Source organism: Myotis myotis, unplaced genomic scaffold (genome assembly GCF_014108235.1).
Source record: "Myotis myotis isolate mMyoMyo1 unplaced genomic scaffold, mMyoMyo1.p scaffold_m19_p_1, whole genome shotgun sequence".
NCBI classification, from domain to species: domain Eukaryota; kingdom Metazoa; phylum Chordata; class Mammalia; order Chiroptera; family Vespertilionidae; genus Myotis; species Myotis myotis.
This window is the reverse complement of record NW_023416313.1, coordinates 87,068,728-87,089,560: the sequence shown is the minus strand read 5'-3', so window position 1 is coordinate 87,089,560 and position 20,833 is coordinate 87,068,728. Positions and strand designations below refer to the sequence as shown.

Genomic DNA, 20,833 nt, shown 5'->3' with positions numbered 1-20,833 from the left:
GACCTTCCCAGGAAGTAGGCTGGAGTTCACTCAGGGCCAGGGAATCAGTGTAGCCATACAGGGACAAATATATTTTGTATCGTCTTTGTACCACAGAAGAATGAACCAATATCCTAAGCATGCTGGCATTTCTATTTTGAAAAAAATTTAACCTGGAGAGATGATTATAAGAAATATGCTAGGTGGCTTCAAGAGTTCTGAAGAAGTTTGTAGAGAGTCCCTGCTATAAGATCTTCCAAAAAACAAAAATAGGAATAAATGGGTAGAAAACATAATCTGAAAAAATAACTTTCTAACAATTACAGCTGTAATGCCATGAAATAAGCTACCTTCAATAACAGCGAGCTGCCTTGCACCATCTTATGGTGATGTTGTCCAAAGGATTCCTACTCAGACTGAAAAATAAGACCCTGTCCATTTGAACTTTGAAAATCTATGATTCTATGAAAACTTCTCCCATAAGAAAAACACAGGGATACTTAAATTCAATTTTTGAAGGAGAAAAATTTAATATATTTTATCTTATTTATACATTTCCCCTAAATTACAAAGTCAATTGCTGCAAATATATTCTGCTACAAAGCTTTCTGTAAGAAAAATCTCTATAAGAACATACATCTCATTAACATTTCCTGTAAATAAATTACTTCAAATAATAATTTTTGAAAGGATGTACAGAAGGGAAATAATGCAGAAACCAGATTGTAAGTGTAATTGTTACATAGGAAACATTTGACTGAAATGCTCAATTTTTATGTTGCCCAGCGTGTAGAATCCTATTTGTACAGACTTTGGTTATTGAATAGGTTAGTTTGAAAATTTTTGTTTTCACAGACATATGGAGGAAATGTAAATCTTAATTATCCTAGTAAACGTGTGTGGGAAGCTTAAATTTTTAACAGACATGCAGGCTCAGGTTCAATTTCTACTGGGAGAATTTGAATTTGAGACTAAAGATAAACGTTATGTAAAAAAATAAAATTAAGGAGTGACTTTAAGTTTATAAAAGAAAAGGTCAAAAGTAAGAACTATAAATTTTTACCTTATGCTTTAGACATAATGTTTAGAAGTGATAAAGTAAAAAAAAAGATAAAATGATTTCAAAGAATGAAGAACCTGTGGTTTTTATAGATTAGCAATATGTAGATCTTACAAGTCATTATATATATATATATATATATATATATATATATATATATATATATATATATCAGTGGATGCAGAAAACAGAAACTGTATCTTTGTGGGAGAAAAGAAGTTGTAGGGGAAGGTTGATGCAGAAAAATCAGATGTTGCTACCAGCCAGTTAGGAGCTTATTTAGGGCAATGGAACCTTACTATGTGTTCCCTGTCTTGAGAATTCATTTTGTGAGAACTCCTCATATTACTTTAGGACCTCAAATGTATAAAATATATATTTTGAGGTCAACTAGTGACCTCACACTGTTATCATCTGTGTGGTGAGTATTTTGAGATCGCATATCCCATAGGAAACTCCACGTAGGTTGTGCAGCCTTGGGTTCAAAGATGAAGTCATGTTGTGCTTCAGACATGCCTATGTATTTCCCAAACCTGGTTACTGAACAGTTTCTCCCATTCCTCGCTGGCTTCAGTGCGGGACAGATGCAGCTCCGGTCTGCATTCTCAGCTTTACCCCGCCATCCTGCAGAGCACGTAAGGAATACCTGTGCTTACCTGTCTAATGCTATCAACACTCAGGGAATGCCGAAGCCTGAAAAAGTAATGATCTCTCTATTAGCTTGGTTTCCCATACATTTTGACTATGTTAAAAAGATTGGTAATCTGTGAAAATTCTCTGCACTTTACATGACAACTGGGGTTAGGTTGGAAAAATAACATGTGTTCATGGTAGGCATCACATACAATCTAGAAAGATGAAACAATGTCCCTTGAGAATCTTAATGGACTACTTTTGTCTGTCTTGTTATGCTGGTTCTGATTACGTATAGGTGAAAGTAAATATTGGGAAACACAAATAAGCAGTTTGAGGAAAAACAAGTTGTTGTTTCCTTTTATAAAGGCCTTGATGGAAGACCTGCAATTAGTTTGAAATTATTTGGAAAGTATCAACTGCTTTCTGTGTGTGTGTGTGTGTGTGTGTGTGTGTGTGTGTGTGTACCAAGGCCTTTAATTGAACAGTAAAAGCAGTGTTTCAAATTAAATGGTGATCTGTGTTACAAATTAACTCTGCTTCATTTCCTATTTAACATTTTTTTTCATGTTTTACATTCTATGTATACCAAGATACACTGGGAGTGTTTTATCAAACTATAACTTGGAGTAGAAATATGGCTTTTATTTTATAGATAATCTCCTATCTGGAGGAAACCGATCCTCCAGCACAGCCTAAACTCTTGAGAAGTCACATGGTCAGTGATTTTCACTGTACTTTCTTTTTTTAGTAATTGCATTTTCACAAGTGTGCACATTATTTACAAAACAAGCTGCATAATGGAAACACACTAGTTGTACTACATTCGTCACCCTTTCCACTAGACTTAGTTCTCTTTTTCTTTCTCTCACTCTGTGATTCATATTCTTATCACATGCCTTACATTAGCCATTCTTCTGAGAGCAAAATCCTATTTCCCACTGTGCTGTGATGCACTAAATGCAGATTCAGTCTGCTTGTGATGCATTTTCTCTGAAGTGATCATATTTTCTGACACACGTGGAGTCTGGCTTTGGAGGAGTAGGTAGCATCTTTCCATACTTTACAAGACAGGCCCTTTGCACAGTCACACCGCTGGAAAATTTCCAGCCCGTGAGAACCTTTCTTGCGCTGTTTGGTGCAGACTTCCCCCTGATGGAGCACCGGCTTGCAGATTTTGGTCCAGAAGTGACGAGCACAGCAAAACCCTTCCATGCAGTCAGATGATCGCAGGCAGGGGTCTCCTTCGTGCCCTGCAGGATGATAACCAAAATCTGTCACCTCCACACTTCAGGACAGTTCTGCTTTGCAGTCAGAAGCACATAAAGTAGTTTTACTTATGCTGCTTTCCATAATGTCTTGGATTAACAGCAATTGGCTCTTCCTCTAATCTGACCAATCCGTTATTGTTTATTTTCATGTTTGCTGTCTGAATATCAGATTTAACAAATAGCTAGACTGTATTTTGTCTTCTCTTTATTTTTTCATTCTCTACTTCTAGATAGTTCCCTGCTCATTATTATTTCTCCTTTTACTAGTTGAGTGGAAATAAGAAAATAAAACTAATTGCTTTCAAATTAATTAATGTTATACTTTTCTTGAGAGGTGTAAACAAACTCTGATTGAAGGAGGGGGCTGAAATTCTCAGGAACTCCTAATATCATGTATCAGAGGCTAGCCAGGAAAACCGATTCTTCAAACTACAAGGTATTTAATGCAGAGAACTGGTCACATGGGTAGTGGCAGGGCTAAGATGTACCAGAGGATGCTAAAGCAACACAGCAGGAAGCCACTACCACATTCAGGCTGGAGAATCCAGGGGAGCCAAGGATGGCAGAACAGAGGGCCGGGATCACTAGCTGGGATGAGAACTCATCAGGCCCAACTGATGGGACTAAAACCCCAAGGAGATACAGCTCTGCCAGAGGCACTACTGGAGTCAGGGAGAACATGCTGGCTTTTTCTTTCCTCTTTCTCTCAGGGTCCCACCACAGCAAAACCCGTGTGGCCAGGAGCCACTGACAGGGAGCCTAGGAAATGCAGTCTAGAAAGAGTTGTGATACAGAGAAAGGGCAGAAAGCCCCAGGGTCAACCACGAAGTCATCATAAAAATCATGTGGAGCTTTGGCTGTTATAGCTCAGTTGGCTGGGCATCATCCTGTGCACCAAAAGGTTGCCGGTTTGATTCCTGGTCAAGGCACATGCCTGGGTTGCAGGCTCAATACCTGGTAGGGGGTGTGGATGAAGCAGCTGATCTATGTTTCACTCTCACACATTGATACCTCTCTCTCTCTCTCTCTCTCTCTCTCTCTCTCTCTCTCTCTCTCTCTCTCTCCCCCAAAAAAGAAAAATCAAACACATATACACAAAACACGTGAAAGCACAAATCTGGGTATTTAATTCAGAAAAAAATGATTAAGTCAGCAAAGAGCCTTCAAACATCACAGTTGGGTTGATGTGTAACCTGTATAAAGAAGGGGTCAGCAAACTTCTGTTACATACAGATTGGAAATAAAGTTGGTTTTTTAGATCATATGTATCATAGCTCCTCAATTCTACTGCTGTCTTACAAAAACAGCCATTGATAATGCCTAAACGAATGAGCAAGTCTGTGACACAGTAAAAGATTATTTACAAAAACAGGCAGCAGGACAGATTTGGTTCCTAGGCCATAGTGTGAGAATCCTGGTCAAAAGGGTTTTCTGTCATCCCAAATGTAACCAATCCTACTGTGTAATGTGAACACAACTCACTAGCCATCAGCATAAGGTTTCTTCCTTCTACCCATCATAAAATTACACATATAATTATATATAAATACTTAGCAAATTTGAAAGTACACAATGACATAGGCATCTTTGAGTAAAGAGAAATACTCATGTATTAACAATTGCATGTGAATTTGGTGGAGTAGTAATAAGAGATATGGGTAAAGGACTTAGGCCTTTAGGAGTGTAGACAAAGGGTAATTGAAGAAGAATTGTCAATCTCTAGTCCTATCCACAGGACCATTTGTATTCCAGGTCAGACTAAGGTCAGTATCCAATATAATACTCTCTCTGCAGAACATGAGAATGTGGGGAAACAGTTTTTGTGTTCAAGCAAGTTGGGGAAATACAGTATTTTAAAAAGTTAATCAGTTTTCCTCATTGCTGGACTTCTCAGAGCCTTCAATAGAGCAATCTATATATATAAAAGGCTAATATGCAAAGTGTCCCATCGGGAGTTCAACCAGGAGACCAGGAGTTTGAGCACTCACTATGACATGCATTGACCACCAGGGGGTGGTGCAGAATGAAGGAAGGCCCTGGCCGGCAGCCAAAAGGCCCAGATAGGCCCTCATCGGTGGCCAGGTCTAGGGACCCTACTGTGCACGAATTTCGTGCACCTGGCCTCTAGTGTTTATTATAAAGTCCCCAAAATGGTGAGATATATTATTATAAAACTCTTGAACACAAGACACTTTTATTCACAGAATGTCTTGAAAGAGTAGTGCTCCACAGAATAGATTTGCAAAAAGCTTCCTTTAAAAATGGATGTGTTTCATACTTTCAAAATTTTACTACTGGTAATAAGGTTCATGTTTTCAAATTTAATTATCAGCGATTCAACTTCTGAAATATTTTGAGATTAAGAAGCTTTATGGCTATTCATAATCACACTAGAAACCAATTATTCTTGGTAACTTTATTTTATGAATAGTATGGTAGCTGGTTGTCTAGTGAAATAAAATTTTTGAATCTGCAAAGGTGAGAAAGACTCAAAAACATAGTGATTCAGTCATTTGGAAGCAAACATTTTCCTATTTATTTTTCAGAATGCTTTATCCTTTGATATGTGACAAATGCTTGCATAGGCAATATCTTCTAAATCTCATGTAAAAAGACAGGGTTGTTAAGAAAATGACAGAGTTGATCAGACTACTGCAATTCTTGTAACACGCATTTTCTAATAATTTAAGATCTCTAAGAAGCTCTAAGCATCTTCAAAATTAAGAATTAATAAATCCAGTTAAAATCTTGCCTTTAAACTATCTTCTTTGTATATTTCTAAAACCAATGGAATCAATTAACTATATTTTCTATACATTTTTATGAAACAATAAAAGTAAACATAGAACTACAGTTATCCCTACCTTTTATGTGTGACATCTTAGTGTGTGGTCTTCCTAGATTCTGCCACCCCAAGTCGTGGTTTGAGTAATGGCCATGGTTTCGATCTTTGTGCCGAGTGCCATCCAGAGCTGGGATGTGCGGGGTTAAGATGCTCTCAGTGACTGGGATGCAGATGCCTGGAGATAGTCAGGTAAGCAGTTAGTCTTATTCAATTCTATACAATGTGGTTCTTACCCATGTATTCTCCTGATGTAAGGCATGAAGACGTCTATCTATCTATCTATCTATCTATCTATCTATCTATCCATCCTCCTACCTGTCATCTATCTCTTCATTTGTCCATTTGTTCATTTACCAACTTATTGAAACTGAATATTCAATAGTTTGGCCCTGAGTTCAAATTTTATTGGCATCTTGTCTCTTTCAAGACTAAGTGACCTTGGGCAAAAATAGGAATAAAAATAGAAATTCATTGTAATACTTTAAACAATAAAACAAAATTAAAAAAAATAGAAATTCATTTTACTGAGCTATTGTGAATACTTGTGCAGGCTCAGAATAGTGCTATAGTGAAGTATTAAATTAATATTACCTATTCATACTTTAAAAATGTCTGTCCAGACATGCATCTTTGGGACTCATGTCCCTTTGTTCAATCACCAGTACAATCCTAATCTACACTGTAAACCTCTCTAGGGTATGAGGTCATCTTCCCTTTACCTCCTGTCCAAGGCATTTCCAGTAGGACTATGCCCAGAGGTAAGGAACAAGTATAAGAATATGAGCCTGATTATGTTGTTTGTGTGACTGAGTGTATGTTTCTGATCACCTTCTGCAATTATTTCGTGTTTTTACCACATGTTGTCTATGGTTTTTTCATTTCATTATTGCTGAATTTGTGCCCATAAGTTAATTGAGATTGAGTGTAGCCATGTTTATGGAATGGCTGGGGAATAGACTCCTGTATCTCCTTTCATAGGAGCCAATCACTTTATCACCATCTGAGTGTGCCACCAGGTAAGGCCTTCAAAAGAGGATAATGAGTATAAGATTCAAGGTATGAAACGTATGAAATTGGGAGATGGACTCACAATTGCATTGGTAAATCATAGCAGATTATTTTCTTTAGTTCTTTTGGATGTCTTTGCTCATGTGCTTAGTGGAATAGAACTAGCTATTTAAACGCAACTCTTCAACAGGGTAAGTCCAACTCAGCGTAGATTATTAAATACAGAAGGTGATCAAAGCCTAGGGACACTAAGATTTTAGAGGTAGTCCATGTAATCTTATCTAAACTATGCTCCAATTCTTGCCTATTTGGAAAGACTCCTTACATGTCAGGAATCCAAGGAGAAGGCAGCCTAACATGAAGAGAAAAAAGCCCAGCAACACTGAACACTATCTTTACCGTTATTGCAGCGGTTACCAGGACAACACATGCCATCTCTATGGCAGCGCTTCTTTTTCCTTCGACACACCATGCAGGCTGAAGATCCTTGGTGGGGACTGTGGCAGTATCTCCCAACTTCACATTCCTTATCACTGCTGCAAGGGTAGGCCTGTCAGGAAGTGGAAAAACACCAAAAGCAAAGTAGATTAGATCTTTTAATGCTTATGAAAAGTTGTTGCAAATTATGATGGAAAATAAGTCACTATAGTGCCATTGTATTTTGTTCTGAGCATAGATCCTACGTAGAGACACTTACTTAATTGAGAGCCTTAGAAATATTGATTATTGATGTGAAAAAAAATAAAGTTGACCATATATTTTCATTGACACAATTTTGGATTAAAATTTAGACTTTGCCCCCTGGCCAGTGTGGTTCAATTGGTTGGGTATCATCGGGTACACCCAAGGGTTGACAGGCTCAATTCCCCCATCAGGGCATGTGCTTGGTTTGCAGGTTTGATAACCAGTGGGGGACATGCAGGGGCAGCCAGTCAATGTTTCCCTCTCACATTGATGTTTCTCTCTCCCTCTCTCTTCCTCTCTCTCTCTAAAAAAAATCTTTAAAAAATCACCACCAACAACTTTGCAATGATTCGTAGAGCCATTAAGAGTAACTTTGAGAGCTTGGAAACAGTTATGATTCTTACATCGTCACTGATTTTAAGTGTGTAAGAAACAGCCAGCTTAGCCACTCCACTTTCACCTGCTAGACTAGGATGAATGGAGGGTTAAATAACAAATGGCTGTGCTAGAACCTAAAACACATCTGCCTCATTATGGAACACATATTTTAAGAATGACAGCCATGCCCTAGCTGGTTTGGCTCAGTGGATAGAGCATCAAGCTGTGGACTGAAGGGTTCCAGGTTAGATTTCGGTCAAAAGCACATGCCCAGGTTGCGGGCTCAGTCCCCCAGTAGGAGACGTGCAGAGGCAGTCAATCAGTGATTCTCTCTCATCATTGATGTTTCTATTTCTCTCTCCCTCTCCCTTCCTCTCTAAAATCAATAAAAACATATTTAAAAAAGAGTGACAGCTCACACATCAAACTTACTCATATTTTGAGACATGTTGACAATTAACAGCGAGACTTATTTATGTCTTTTTTTTTTATTTGGTAGTTCATCCCCTGCCCAAATTTCAGATTAATGCATTTGTTTTTAAAGCAAGCATAAATGACATGAATACAAAACAGATACCATTATAATAATCTAATTATTATTTAACAGGAAAGGAGAAAACTAGATAATATAGGCATGCCATTTATACAGCTTTGCCAGGAAGTTGCAGTTAACATTATCCTAGTCTGTCCCACAGAGTGCTGGGGAAAGGAATGGAAACCAGGTGCATGCCCAGTAAGGTCTGGGAGATGTGGGAAGATGCTTATTTGTCAGTTATACCTGGGAACAAGTCAGTGGCCAGAATAGCCTGGCCATTGCAAAATCTCAATACTTAACTCCTGAACAAAGGACACCGCCCCCTCTCTTGCTGCTCCCTCCTGACCCCTGGCTAGCAGGACTCTCGGACTAATGAATTTTAATTAGCCTGATGCTACATTGAACCCAGGTCCAACATGGAATGGAAACCATGGACACTGGCCCTATTTTTGGCTTTGCTGGAGCCCTAGCTACATATTTTCCTGGACTGGTTTAAGGACAATGGATCTTTGATACTCAAGAAATATAATTCCAACCTAGCCAGTTTGGCTCAGTGCATAGAATGTCAGCCTGCAAACTGAAAGGTCCCAGGTTTGATTCCGGTCAAGGGCACATGCCCAGGTTGTGAACTCAATTCTCCAGTGTGGGGTGTGTAGGAGGCAGCCGATCAATGATTCTTTCTCATCATTGATGTTTCTATCTCTCTCTCTCCCTCACCCTTCCTCTCTGAAATCAATAAAAATATATTTAAAAAAATACACACAAATTTATTTTAAAAAAAGAAATATAATTCTATGCCAACAAAAACCATTTAGTCTCCTAGGAGAGTCTTAGAAAATTCATTTTCTAAAGATATGGTAAGAGCCACCTCACTCCCACTAGCAACAGGGGAATTCCACCCACCGATTCCTCCGACGACAACAAAACTATGGGATACAATTTTTGTGATTCAAATGAGTGTGATCTGAGTGCTTTATGAAATGAGGTTTGATGGCCTAACTCTGTATACATTGTTTATTCCTTTCCCCTTCTCTGTCCTTCTCATTCTCTTTCATTCTCACTGTTTCTACCATCGCCTTTTCTCCTCTGTACTACTCCTACTCATGTGTGTATACACTGTGTGTATACATGAAACCTCCATGTGTTTTTCATTTAGATTGGATCCTCTTCAGTTAGAGGAAAGAAATATGAAGATGCTGTGTGAGTCTGAAAACTTTACATGTGGTTCTATGAAAAAAACAACGTACTTTTAGCTTCATTACAATGTACTGTTTACCCTCAAAAGAAAATAAAAAAAATAGAAAAGCCACCAACTTTAAATTGAGAATGCTTTTGAAGAACCGCACAGTGGCAATACCTGATGCCTATATTATTATAAATGAGCCAGATAAAGCTATAAAATGAATTTTCATATTATTATCCCATTCTGAACTTCATTAGGCTTAAGGGAGATTCTTAATGAAGTTGAATTGGGAGTACTAGGCCATTTTTCAAGACTCCAAATCTGATGAAAACAAAACAAATGTCACTTCCTGACTTGCTACACTCTTTCCCTCAAGCATTTTACTCCCTTCATATTTAGACCCATTCATTTTAATTGAAATACAATTCACATGGATCTGATTCATTTACATTTATTTCATCAAATTGTTTTGCAAGAAACATTTGATGTCTTACAAGTTTTTTTTTTCCCTTCCTCAAAAATAGGACATGTTCTTTCAACAGAAATAAACATGTGCTACCTAAAACATCATGCGCAATTTACAACTCAAATAAAAAATCTTGAAGAGAATCAGAATATAAAATAATACTTGGTTCCAGTCCTAAAAAAAATAATCTACATGGTAAAAAAAAACAAGTTGTTTGCTGAAAGCAGTTATTTATTCAAAAATTGTGGAAAGCCCATTATCATCTTTTCATGCTTAGTTGATAAGAAATGAAAAATATTGAAATGAAAAAAATTTGATACAGATGATATTACACAAAGTAATAAGCAAAGTATTCTTCATTTGAATGGGGGCACAGAAAAATTCTCACAATTTTTCAGAAAAAAAAGCACATTTTGTCTGAGGCAGCCTTTTAGAGGGTAGGTAGTTTTATTATGTTTCAATATATCTTTTAATTGACTTAAACCAAAAATGACACAGACAAAAATTATGCAGGATTTTTTAACGGAAGCTTATTGATAATATGAACTTATAATTGGAATGAAATCCAGAGTGTAATATTGAGAGGAATTCTTTGACAATTAAAAAAAAATGAATAATTGAAATGCAAGTCTATGTTACACAACTTCTAATATACTTATGAGAATCTTGGTTCCAATAAATAGCTTTATTTATTAATAAAATCAAGAAAGGATGAGATAAATTAATTGAAGCAGGTTTTTGGAAAAGCAGGTGATATTTGGGGGCCTGCTTGGCCTTCTGAAATCAGTGTCCCCCAGCACAGATCCACTCAGCCACAGTTTCCCTTTCCCTTGCCATAGTCATTAGCAAGATAATGCAGAACATGAGAAAATACTACGGATCTGACACATTAATAGCAAAGCTTGTGTTTTCAGCCCAATGAATTATCTGTTAGTAAAGAGTCTTAAACAAATAATTTTCAACTCAAGTATGAGGACTCTGCAGCCTGCTATTGAGCCCACACATTAACCCGCTTAGAATGTCTGAAAATGGTATCATAGTAGGCAAGAGAGAGGGGGAGGGAGGAAAAAGGGAGGGATGGTGAAAGAAGCACTTGGTAAAAGATTTGTGAAGGATCCTGAAGAAGTGATGACTGTGGTGATTAACAGATCACTGAAGGGAATTATATACATTAATAAAAGTGGCATTCAGAAACTTTCTCATGAAAAATAATCTTTATTTTCCATTTACTTTGGCTCTAAAAATCTGTTCCTGGTCTGATTTGATGATGGGTTCATGACTAACAAAAAGTAAATTTGAGTGCCTGACTTTAAGTTTCCATTTAACAAAAATAATAATATGTTTCCCTGGTACTTGTGTTATAAATGAATAGAAAGACTGATTTATTTTACCTGCTATTGAAAGTGTTCATAGTGAAGTTTTATGACTCTTTGGGATAGGCTAGTAAGCTAGGACAAGCAGAAAAGGGAAACTGAGACAGATAGTTAAATCCTATCTTTCCTAAATGAAGGATAATTAAGAATAAAGGATTTGCACTTCTCCTCAACCAGAGGGTAAATAACTTAAGTCACCCTGCTCAGAGGGGTAGATAGCAGAAACCTAATTAGTGCCATTTGCCAACTGCCCAAGGACAGATGAAGTTCAGAAAATAAATATCACTTTGTACATCAGCATAAAGCTGCTGGATATTTTATTGATCCTCCCCTAAGACCTCCCCTAGATGCCGAGCTTTTAATACCTCTCAAAACCAAACCTAAGGTCCCAGGACACGCTCTCCCTCCCAGGGACACAGGAACACACCAGCTTTTTTCCCCTCCTCCCTACTTCTTCACCCCACAGGTATCTGTCTCCTAAACATAAAGGACCCCAAGAGGCTTGCATCCAAGGGCAGCAATGGGCAGCAGCAGTTCATCCCAGAAAAACCCTCTGAACCTGTCCCCAAGAACCCCTTTCTATGACTTCTTAGTGAGCCAAAAAAGACCAGCCCGGACTCATGTCCCCAGCCCTTCCTTGTTTCAATGTCCCCGACTTTAATAACCTTCCTCTAAAATTCACCTGCGCAAAGTCAAGAACCTACGCACTGCTGGCCAGCCCTGGGCAGAGACACCAAGGTGCAGGGCCCCTTCCTGGTAACATTTTCATTTACTTGACTTTACGTGAACAGTCTGAGAAACAGTGACAGTCTGCGTCACTGTAAATCAAGTGATCGAATAAGGGAGGGACTTTAGTACACTTGTCCTATCCTAAAATACTCCAACACTGAATCAGAAATTGGGCTGTGTGAGCATCCAAGAATCGTCACCTTCATGCAGAGTCATTCTTGATTTAGGCTTGGTCACAATTAGGAGATGAATTCATTTTAGACACCTAATAATAGCAGATGATGATGGATCATAAATTAAGAATGTCTGAGAGCTGTCCACGATCAGGCCAAACACAAAGAAGATTTGCCTAATCCCCTTTCTAGAAAAAAAAATGTGGTTTCCATAAATAGCAGTGCTAGTTATCATTACAACCATGGCATGGACTAAAAAAAGAGAAAACACATTGGACACAACTGGAATAATGTCCATCATAAATGAGCATTTCTTTTTAGTACAAAGGATTGTTTTCAGTCATTTACTCTGTGCTAATTTGGAGTCATTATTTAACATTTTAGCAATGAAGTGAACAGGAGTCAAGGGACTTCTGCAAGGAAGTCATCTGTGTGTGCTCAGCAGCAGCAACCTGGGGATTGCAGACCTCACTGTGAGGTGTCATGACTAAGCCTTCTGCAGTGATGGTTTAACGCACATGTAGAGAAGGTGTTGGAGTGGTGACCTGTGAGCTGAATGTAGAGATTAGAAAAGTAAACTTGGCCACTTCTCTTTCTAGAAGCTTCCAAATACCAACAGTATGTCCTGCTGCAGCTGTTGGAAAGACAGAATACTGGCAGGAAACACTGGTGAGACTGTAAACAACATTTTCTAAACTCCTTTCTTTTTATTTTTTTAATCCTCACCTTAGGATATGTTTTTATTGTTTTTTTAGAGAGAGAGAGACAGTGAGAGACATAAATGTAATAGAGAAACAGCTATTGTTGCCTCCCTATGTACTCTGACTGGGGATTGAACCTGCAACCTAGGTATGTACCCTGACGGGGAATTGAACCCATTTATTTTGTGTATGGGATGATGCTCCAACCGCCAGGGCTCATTCCATTATTCCATTTCTTGACTTGACAACCGTTTATGTCCAGATAAACTCAATGTAATCTGAGTTATAAGCAAAAGCCCTTCATACAAGTAATAATCCTATATAATAAAAGGCTAATATGCAAATTGTCCCCTCGACCAGGAGTTTGCCTGGGAGTTCAACGGGGTGTTCCACCAAGGGCGGGGGGGGGGGGGGGGCTGGCCCACCAACGACCTGGGGCCTCTCCCCACTGCCCAACCTGATCACTCCAATCAGGGAAGGCCCGCCAGATCCCACCTGTGCACAGATTCGTGCACTGGGATTCTAGTAATTACATAATATTCTAATGAACAAAAGAACCTGAAATGCTACTACATCTTATTTGAACTAACTGAGCCTTTTATTTTCAATTAATCTCAAAACTGCAGAGAGAAAAGTCCTATTAATTGTAGACTTAGATTTAGGTTTGAATTTTTTCTTATTTTTCTATTGCTTCCCATTCCTTGGAATACTCAAATGCAACAATGAAGCAATCAGATTGCTGAAAACAATAAAACAAGAAAAAGTGTTTCAGGTAGCTCAGCATCACTGGCTGATGAATAAACATTTGGCCATAACTAAACCTTAGTTTAACTCTCAAGCTTTCAAAATAATGACATTGTTCCAGTTTAATCATGGGGGATAGGGTGGGGAAAGGAAGGGAGGAACATCACAAGTTGTTCATGTGGGATGACCACCCATCCGGATTTTTGCAAGACTGTCCTAGTTTTGTTGTTGCTTTAATCGGGACAATCCTTTATCCCCGCAAGCACTCTTTGTAACTACCTCGGAAGTTCTCTGAAGCCAGAAAAACATCATCCGCTGGGCAGGCAGAAAAAAGCCTGCAAGGGGTGGGGGAGTGGGAGGGGGTGGGGGGAGGGGACCAGCTGTGGGGATGAGAAACATTTGGGGTGAGTGTGAAGGTAGCAGCAAAGGGCTGGGGTCCCAAAGAAACAACAGAAGGTTGGCAATTATCATTTGGGAAACCAGATCAGACTGGCTTCCCCTAGGTCCTCAGAGAAAAGATTAATTTCCCTTCTCAGACATTTCTTAGGAGAGATCTATATTTCAATGAACAAGCAAGGCATGCTTCTCCTTTGGTCATTTCCAAGTCCAACCCAGTCATCCTTATTGCCACTGAGGGAGGTCCAGCGGCATAGAGCTCGCCTGGCTCCTGTGCAGTTGAATCCTGCCTGCCAGCCACAGGCTGCGCAATCAGATCTTTTCCATCATCCACAATTACTCTAGAGGATAAGGGTGCACTCGATGCATCTTTGAGGATTTCTGAACGGAAAGCCAGAAGGATTGAGCTATATTAAATTCCAGGGGAAAAGTTCAGGTATTTCATGATGTTCTGGAGTTGTGCCATAGGTTCATTAAGGCAGCTGCTTGGTATTCATTCAATATTCAATAATTACTTATTCAGTATTTATTTATTGAACACCAGCTATGAACCAGACACAACTGGCTCTAGGATGTACAAATATTTTGCCTGTGTTACTCCTAAAATAACTTTGAAAAACAAACATCTCAGCATAAGTTTATGTTTATTATTATTGAACATTGTATAAAATGAAGTTTACAGTGATTGACATGATGCCATTGATCAATGCATATTGATTCTAAAATACATCACAACATATTTATTGATAGATTTTGAAAATTAAATTGTCTTAAAAAACATTCATTTAAGTTTTAAGATTTACAAGTCATTACAACTAATTTGGGTGTTCTGTATCCAGAATTTTCCAACTGGTGGGGCCAGGCTTCCCTTTTTTAAAAATTATGCTTATTGATTTTTAGAGAGAAAGGAAGGGAGAGAGAGAGAGAGAAACATCGATGTGAGAGCGTAACATCCATTGGCTGCCTCCTGCACATCCCAAAACGGAGATCAAGCCCACCACCCAGGCATCCGATGAAATCAGCAACCTTCCAGTGTGTGGGACAAGGCCCAACCAACTGTGCCCCACCAGCCAGGGCCAAGCTTCACTTTTAAAAAATTAATGGTAAAACAAAGAAAGAAAGTGCCTTTGTGCAGTTAGGATGCCCTGATCAACCACTAAGAGTATCTTTGTTGCCCTGACCAGTTTGGCTCAGTGGATAGAGCATCGGCCTGCGAACTGAAGGGTCCCAAGTTCGATTCCGGTCAAGGGTATGTGCCTTGGTTGCGAGCACATCCCCAGTAGGAGGTGTGCAGGAGGCAGCTGATTGATGTTTCTCTCTCATCGATATTTCTAACTCTATTCCTCTCCCTTCCTCTCTGTAAAAAAAAAAAAAAAAAAAAAAAAATCAATAAAATACATTTTAAAAAAAAGAGTATCTTTGTTAAACTGATATTCCAAATTCTACTTTAGTTTGTCATCCAAAAAAGGTTTTTATACCTCTGGCTAATGCAGTATATTAAGATTTGGAATGTGTGATTGTTTGTTTTTTTTCCCCTCCCCTAAAATGGCAAAACTTATTGTAAACACAGGTGTATTCCCAGACAATTTTAAGAAAAAAGAACAATGGAAGTTGAATATCTGGAAATTAATTCCCTTAAGGTTGTTAGACCTTTGTTTTTGATATAAAAGTTCAGAACGGAGAGAATTTCTAATAATACTGCCTGGATTATAAATTAGGAATGATGGATTTCTGCCAGTGGTCCATTAACTTCCCCAATATATTCAGAAAACCTCACTTAAACAACAGTTCCACGGAAAAAAGGCAAGGTCCTCTCTAACTTCAGTTGTTCCACCCTGTTCTCTGTGTGTCATTAAGCAGAAAGGAGATTCCAGGGAATTCTCTACTTTGAACACATACCACCTTCTCAACTGTAACATGCACATTATGGCTATGGATCACGAGGTAAATGGGAGGGTTAATCTGTCCCATATGGTCTCATTGCCTAGAAAAATCTAAACCAGGCAGTTTACATGGCTAACATTTTTGCCTGTTTTTGACCCATTGCCCCATCATTTGGAATAGATAGGGCAACCCACAATCATATGGCATGCTCAGAAAGCAGCATCTCAGGAGTGCTTTTGCAGCCGTGTTTGCAGCCCTTTATACTCCATATACAATTATAAAGCCCGTTAGCATCCTGGGATTGGCTGAGTGTAATTGTTCTAACCAAAACAGAGGGAGAAACTGCACAATTTCAAGTTTCCTTCCAAATCCAGGATTGCGTGTCTATAATATGATCCTTCCACTGTAGCCTTGCAAATTTCCCTGGCCTCACGGCCTTAGGAAAGGTAATATGGAAGGAAGAATTTTGGAGTTTTACTGCAATTTGAATTATGCCTCCACAATGAATTCATTGTTACAAGGTACTGAACTGAATCTTAGTTTCCTCCTTGATAAGATGGATATAATTCATACCCTCAGCAATGTTTCCCTACTTATATAATCATAAAAATCTCATGGGTTTTCTCTAAAAGCTATTTGTTCACAGACCCCATAGAGACTCTAGTTTTGTAGAAGTGGATATGGTCTGGGTATCTTTAGTTTTAATAAATACTGTTCTGGTGACCATATGATCAGGAAATATAAGAAAACACCGCTTTATAGAATTGTTGCAAAGATTAAAGATGCCCCTTGGAGATTATATATATATATATATATATATATATATATATATATATATATATATATATATTAGATAATGTATCCTGTGGCTCTTTACAAAACAAGCATTCTTCTTCAACATATCAAGTATGATAAGTAGATGATTATGTGTTTTTATTAATTTTTATTCTTTATATACCATCAATTCTCCTCTCCAATGAAAATCACACTTAAAATTCAAATACTGATGTCCAAGGAGATATGAAAACTTAATATACTTTATAACTGCTGTTTAGAAAATACCTTTTTATGATTATATAATAAGTCATCATCAGTAAATATTTTACTTTGAGTTATTTTTCATTTATAAAATCATGGATTTAGAAATGAGGATATAAAAGAATGTGGTGTGGTGTGTGTGTGTGTCTGTGTGTGTGTGTGTGTGTGTATCTAAGTTATCTGAGGAACTATACTGAATAAATGTATAATGGAATTTACCCATGGCAAGGAAACAGGGTTATTTAGAACTGAGTAAAGAGGAAAATTTAGTTTTTGCTTAAACCCTACCCTTTCAAACATTTTATCATTTCCACTAGCTGCATGTGTTATCTAGTAAAATTAATACTATTTTAAAAAGAACTAATATTATGAGATTCAAAGTGAAATTTCTTATTCTCTGCTAACTTATGCCTCTTGGTTTTCATATTAGGAAGGCTTGGAAGAACTTGGTTTTCCTAAAGACAGGCTTCTTGCAAGAGTATCAAGTCAGAAGTTTCTTGAGTAAAAATGTTCTCTCTTATTTCACAAATGTCACATTTTTAGCAGAATCAGATTATCAGTGAAACACTCAAATTATATATATGTATATATATATATATATCAGTGAAACACTAATATATATATATATATATATATATATATATATATATATATACACACACACACACACACACACACACACACACACACACACACAATCCATTTGTCCAACAATTATTTATTTGAGCTAGTGTTTATTGTCTTTGCTAAATTCATTTAGGATACAAAATGCAAACTTTACACTTCTCTAATCTTGCTTAATTCTCTTTCATTTCCTCTAAGAATTAGGCTAGACACATTAAAAGGCCACTCACTACATTCCATTCTGCTATTCTGATTTTGAGGAGACAGTTGATGAAAGCTGATAACATTGAAAGATTGTTTTTCTTTTATGATTGGGAAGATGAAAAATCAGCACAGCAAAATATAATCTTCAATATTCCTTTGCAATGAAAAGATTCATAATTTCTGTTTAAGAGCTACTCTAAGCCCTGAACTACTTTTGAACCTGTGCTTGAAAATAAAAAATAAAAAATGTTACTGCGCAAATTTAGAGTCATAAGCAAGAAGGCAGGCAACAGTTTATTTCCCCCTTGCATGCTGGGAAGGTAGACAATTATTTGAGAAGTACCATTCAACATGATTATCTAGATCAGTGGTTCTCAACCTTGGCTGCACATTAGAATCACCTGGGAATCTTTTTAAAATCCTGATTTCTGGGCCTCATCCTCCAGAAATTATATTTCTTTGTTACTAATGTTGTGGCCTCACCCCATAACAAAGAAACATAATTTCTGGAGGATGCGGCCCAGAAATCAGGATTTTAAAAGATTCCCAGGTGATTCTAATGTGCAGCCAAGGTTGAGAACCACTGATCTAGATGGTTGGAGCAAGAGGATCACCTAATAGAGGTAGCACAAAGATCAAATCAGCTAAGAAACCCTTTGATTAAAAAAGTAGGATGAAGCCCTGACCTTTGTGGCTCAGTGGTTGAGAGTAATCCCATGCACCAAAAGATCTGGGTTCGATTCCCAGTCAGTGCACATGCCTGGGTTTCAGGCTAGATCCCCAGTGGGGGTGTAGGAGCAGTTGATAAATGTTTATCTCTCATTGATGTTTCTATCTTTCTCTCCCTCTCCCTCTTCTTTTTCTAAAATCAATAAAAATATATTTTAAGAAAATAAAATAGGATGAAGAGGTGGTTCATAGTTCTAATACAGAACTCTGCCTAAGCAAATCATCTATTTTTGCCTCTGCCATTTAGAGGAGAATAAACAGAATGTCTGAGAAGAGTCTTGGACTGGGATGATTATCCTATATAATAAAAGCCTAATATGCAAGTTGTTCCCTCCGGCAGTCATTGGACTGGGAATTTGACCAGGGAGAATGGGAGTGCGGCCGCTCACTATGATGTGTGCTGACCAGCAGGGGCAGCACAGAACATGGCCAGCATCAGCGAAGCTCTGTGACCTCTGGCCGGCTACCTGGGGCAGGAGTGATGGGGACGGAAGTGCAGTGAGAATGTGGGGTGTCCACTGAGTTCACTCTCACTACCCTGGGACGCCAGGGCTCATTCACTGGGGAAGTCCCCACAATCAGTTGCAGGGCACCAGGGAGGAGCCGGCCCCACACCCGCAAGGCCTCCTTTGGGTGAGCCAAGCCACAGCCGCCAGGACCACAGGGGATGGTGGGGCTCCCCATGAGTTCTCGCAGGAGCCGGTCTGCGAGGCCAGCAGGGAGAGAGCATGCTGCCCACCTGGCTTCCCAGAGGCCCAAACTGTGCCCGGGCCCACAGCATCCGTCCGAGCTCACTGCATCTCTGTGTGGGGACTCAGACACTGTGACTCAGGCAGGGAAGTTGGGGGCGGGGGCATGGGAGCCCGGGGTCCCAGGTCCTGCCCAGGGCCCAGAGGCCAGCTGGGGCCTGCCCTTCCACACCACCTGCTCATGCTTTGATAGCAGGCCAGGCCTAGGGACTGCACCCACGCACAACTTTTGTGTACTGGGCCTCTAGTGATATTAAATACTTCCAGGAAATGGAGGGATCAAGATGCAAGTTATAAGTGTATCTCAGGACTTTATCTCCTGAGCTTTGAATAAGCCAGTTTGTTTGTCATCAAGAGAAAGGAATGGATGTTATTTCATGTAAATAGTTATTTTGCCATCTTTTTTCCCCCATTTCCCAACTTGATTTCTTCTCTGGGTAATTCAAGCCAATATTTTTATAGCCTGTAACAGTTAAGGATCTGTACTTTGTGCCCATGTTTCATTTTCATGTATTTGAAATGTTCAGTTGATACGGCAGATAGATCCCACATAAAAGTTCATGCAAGAAGCAGTCTAAGCACATTTACATCGTCATGTATGGTTTTCAAAGATCAGGACCAGCGATGCTTGAGAGAGTTTGAACCAGTCTCAGAGTTTCTAACATAATGACAGGGCTAAAGCACCCAGGTGGAACAGTCCTGTGACTTCCTGACAGAGGAAATTACAATAGCCAAGGCCACTTGTTTCTTTCGGACACTCACAAGATGATTGCACTGAAAAGCCCAGCTTGGAGAGTATTTTCATTTTTAGTGTCTAATAATAGCAATTATATGACCACATGTTGTTTATTAAGATAAAATATTTTTTCTAAAAATAATTAATATTTCAATGCACACATGGTCTTACTTCTCAGTCTCCTACCCCCAGGAACCAGCTTAAATTCTTATTGGTGGAAGAAGGGATGGAAGGAAGGGCAGAAAACACAAGGACAAAGAAAATATATGTCTAGTGAAAACATTGCATAGAGAAAGATGTCACTCATTGGCTTATTATCTACTTCTATCAAGAAAAATTATTTAAATATTTTGCTAGAGGATTGGAAAGGGAGGAAATTCTGAGCCAAATGACAGATCCTTTGGTTTATGTGACCCTAGAGTTCAAAGCTCAGCCTCAGAACACATACTCAATGTGCTAGTAATCTCAAAGAAAACACATTGAAGATGTTGGTTTTCACAGCACCCACATCCCAGTACATCTGCTTGAGTGGTGACCAGCACATACTTAATGCTGCAAGAGTGGCTAGGTGACTTGTTCTTAGATGGAAAAAAAGATGAAAGCATGTCTCTGGACTTAAGTCACTTCTCCTCCATCCCAATGGCCCTTTCAGCCTGTGCAAAGAGTATGCCCCTCTGTATGCCTACTGCTTCTTTTGTTGGCTCTTTTTCA

General features: G+C 38.7%; 1 protein-coding gene across 1 annotated transcript in view; it reads right to left on the bottom strand.

The window, feature by feature from the left end:
• Positions 1-484: 484 nt before the first annotated feature.
• Positions 485-20,833, bottom strand: part of DKK2 (dickkopf WNT signaling pathway inhibitor 2) — a 103,823-nt gene continuing 83,474 nt past the window's right edge. Inside the window, exons 2-4 of the mRNA XM_036343955.1 lie at positions 7,196-7,346; positions 5,808-5,963; positions 485-2,925 (exon numbers count right to left, since the gene is read on the bottom strand). Coding sequence (XP_036199848.1) covers positions 2,675-2,925; positions 5,808-5,963; positions 7,196-7,346 — 558 coding nt within the window. The 3' untranslated portion in view covers positions 485-2,674. The remainder of the gene's footprint in view (positions 2,926-5,807; positions 5,964-7,195; positions 7,347-20,833) is intronic.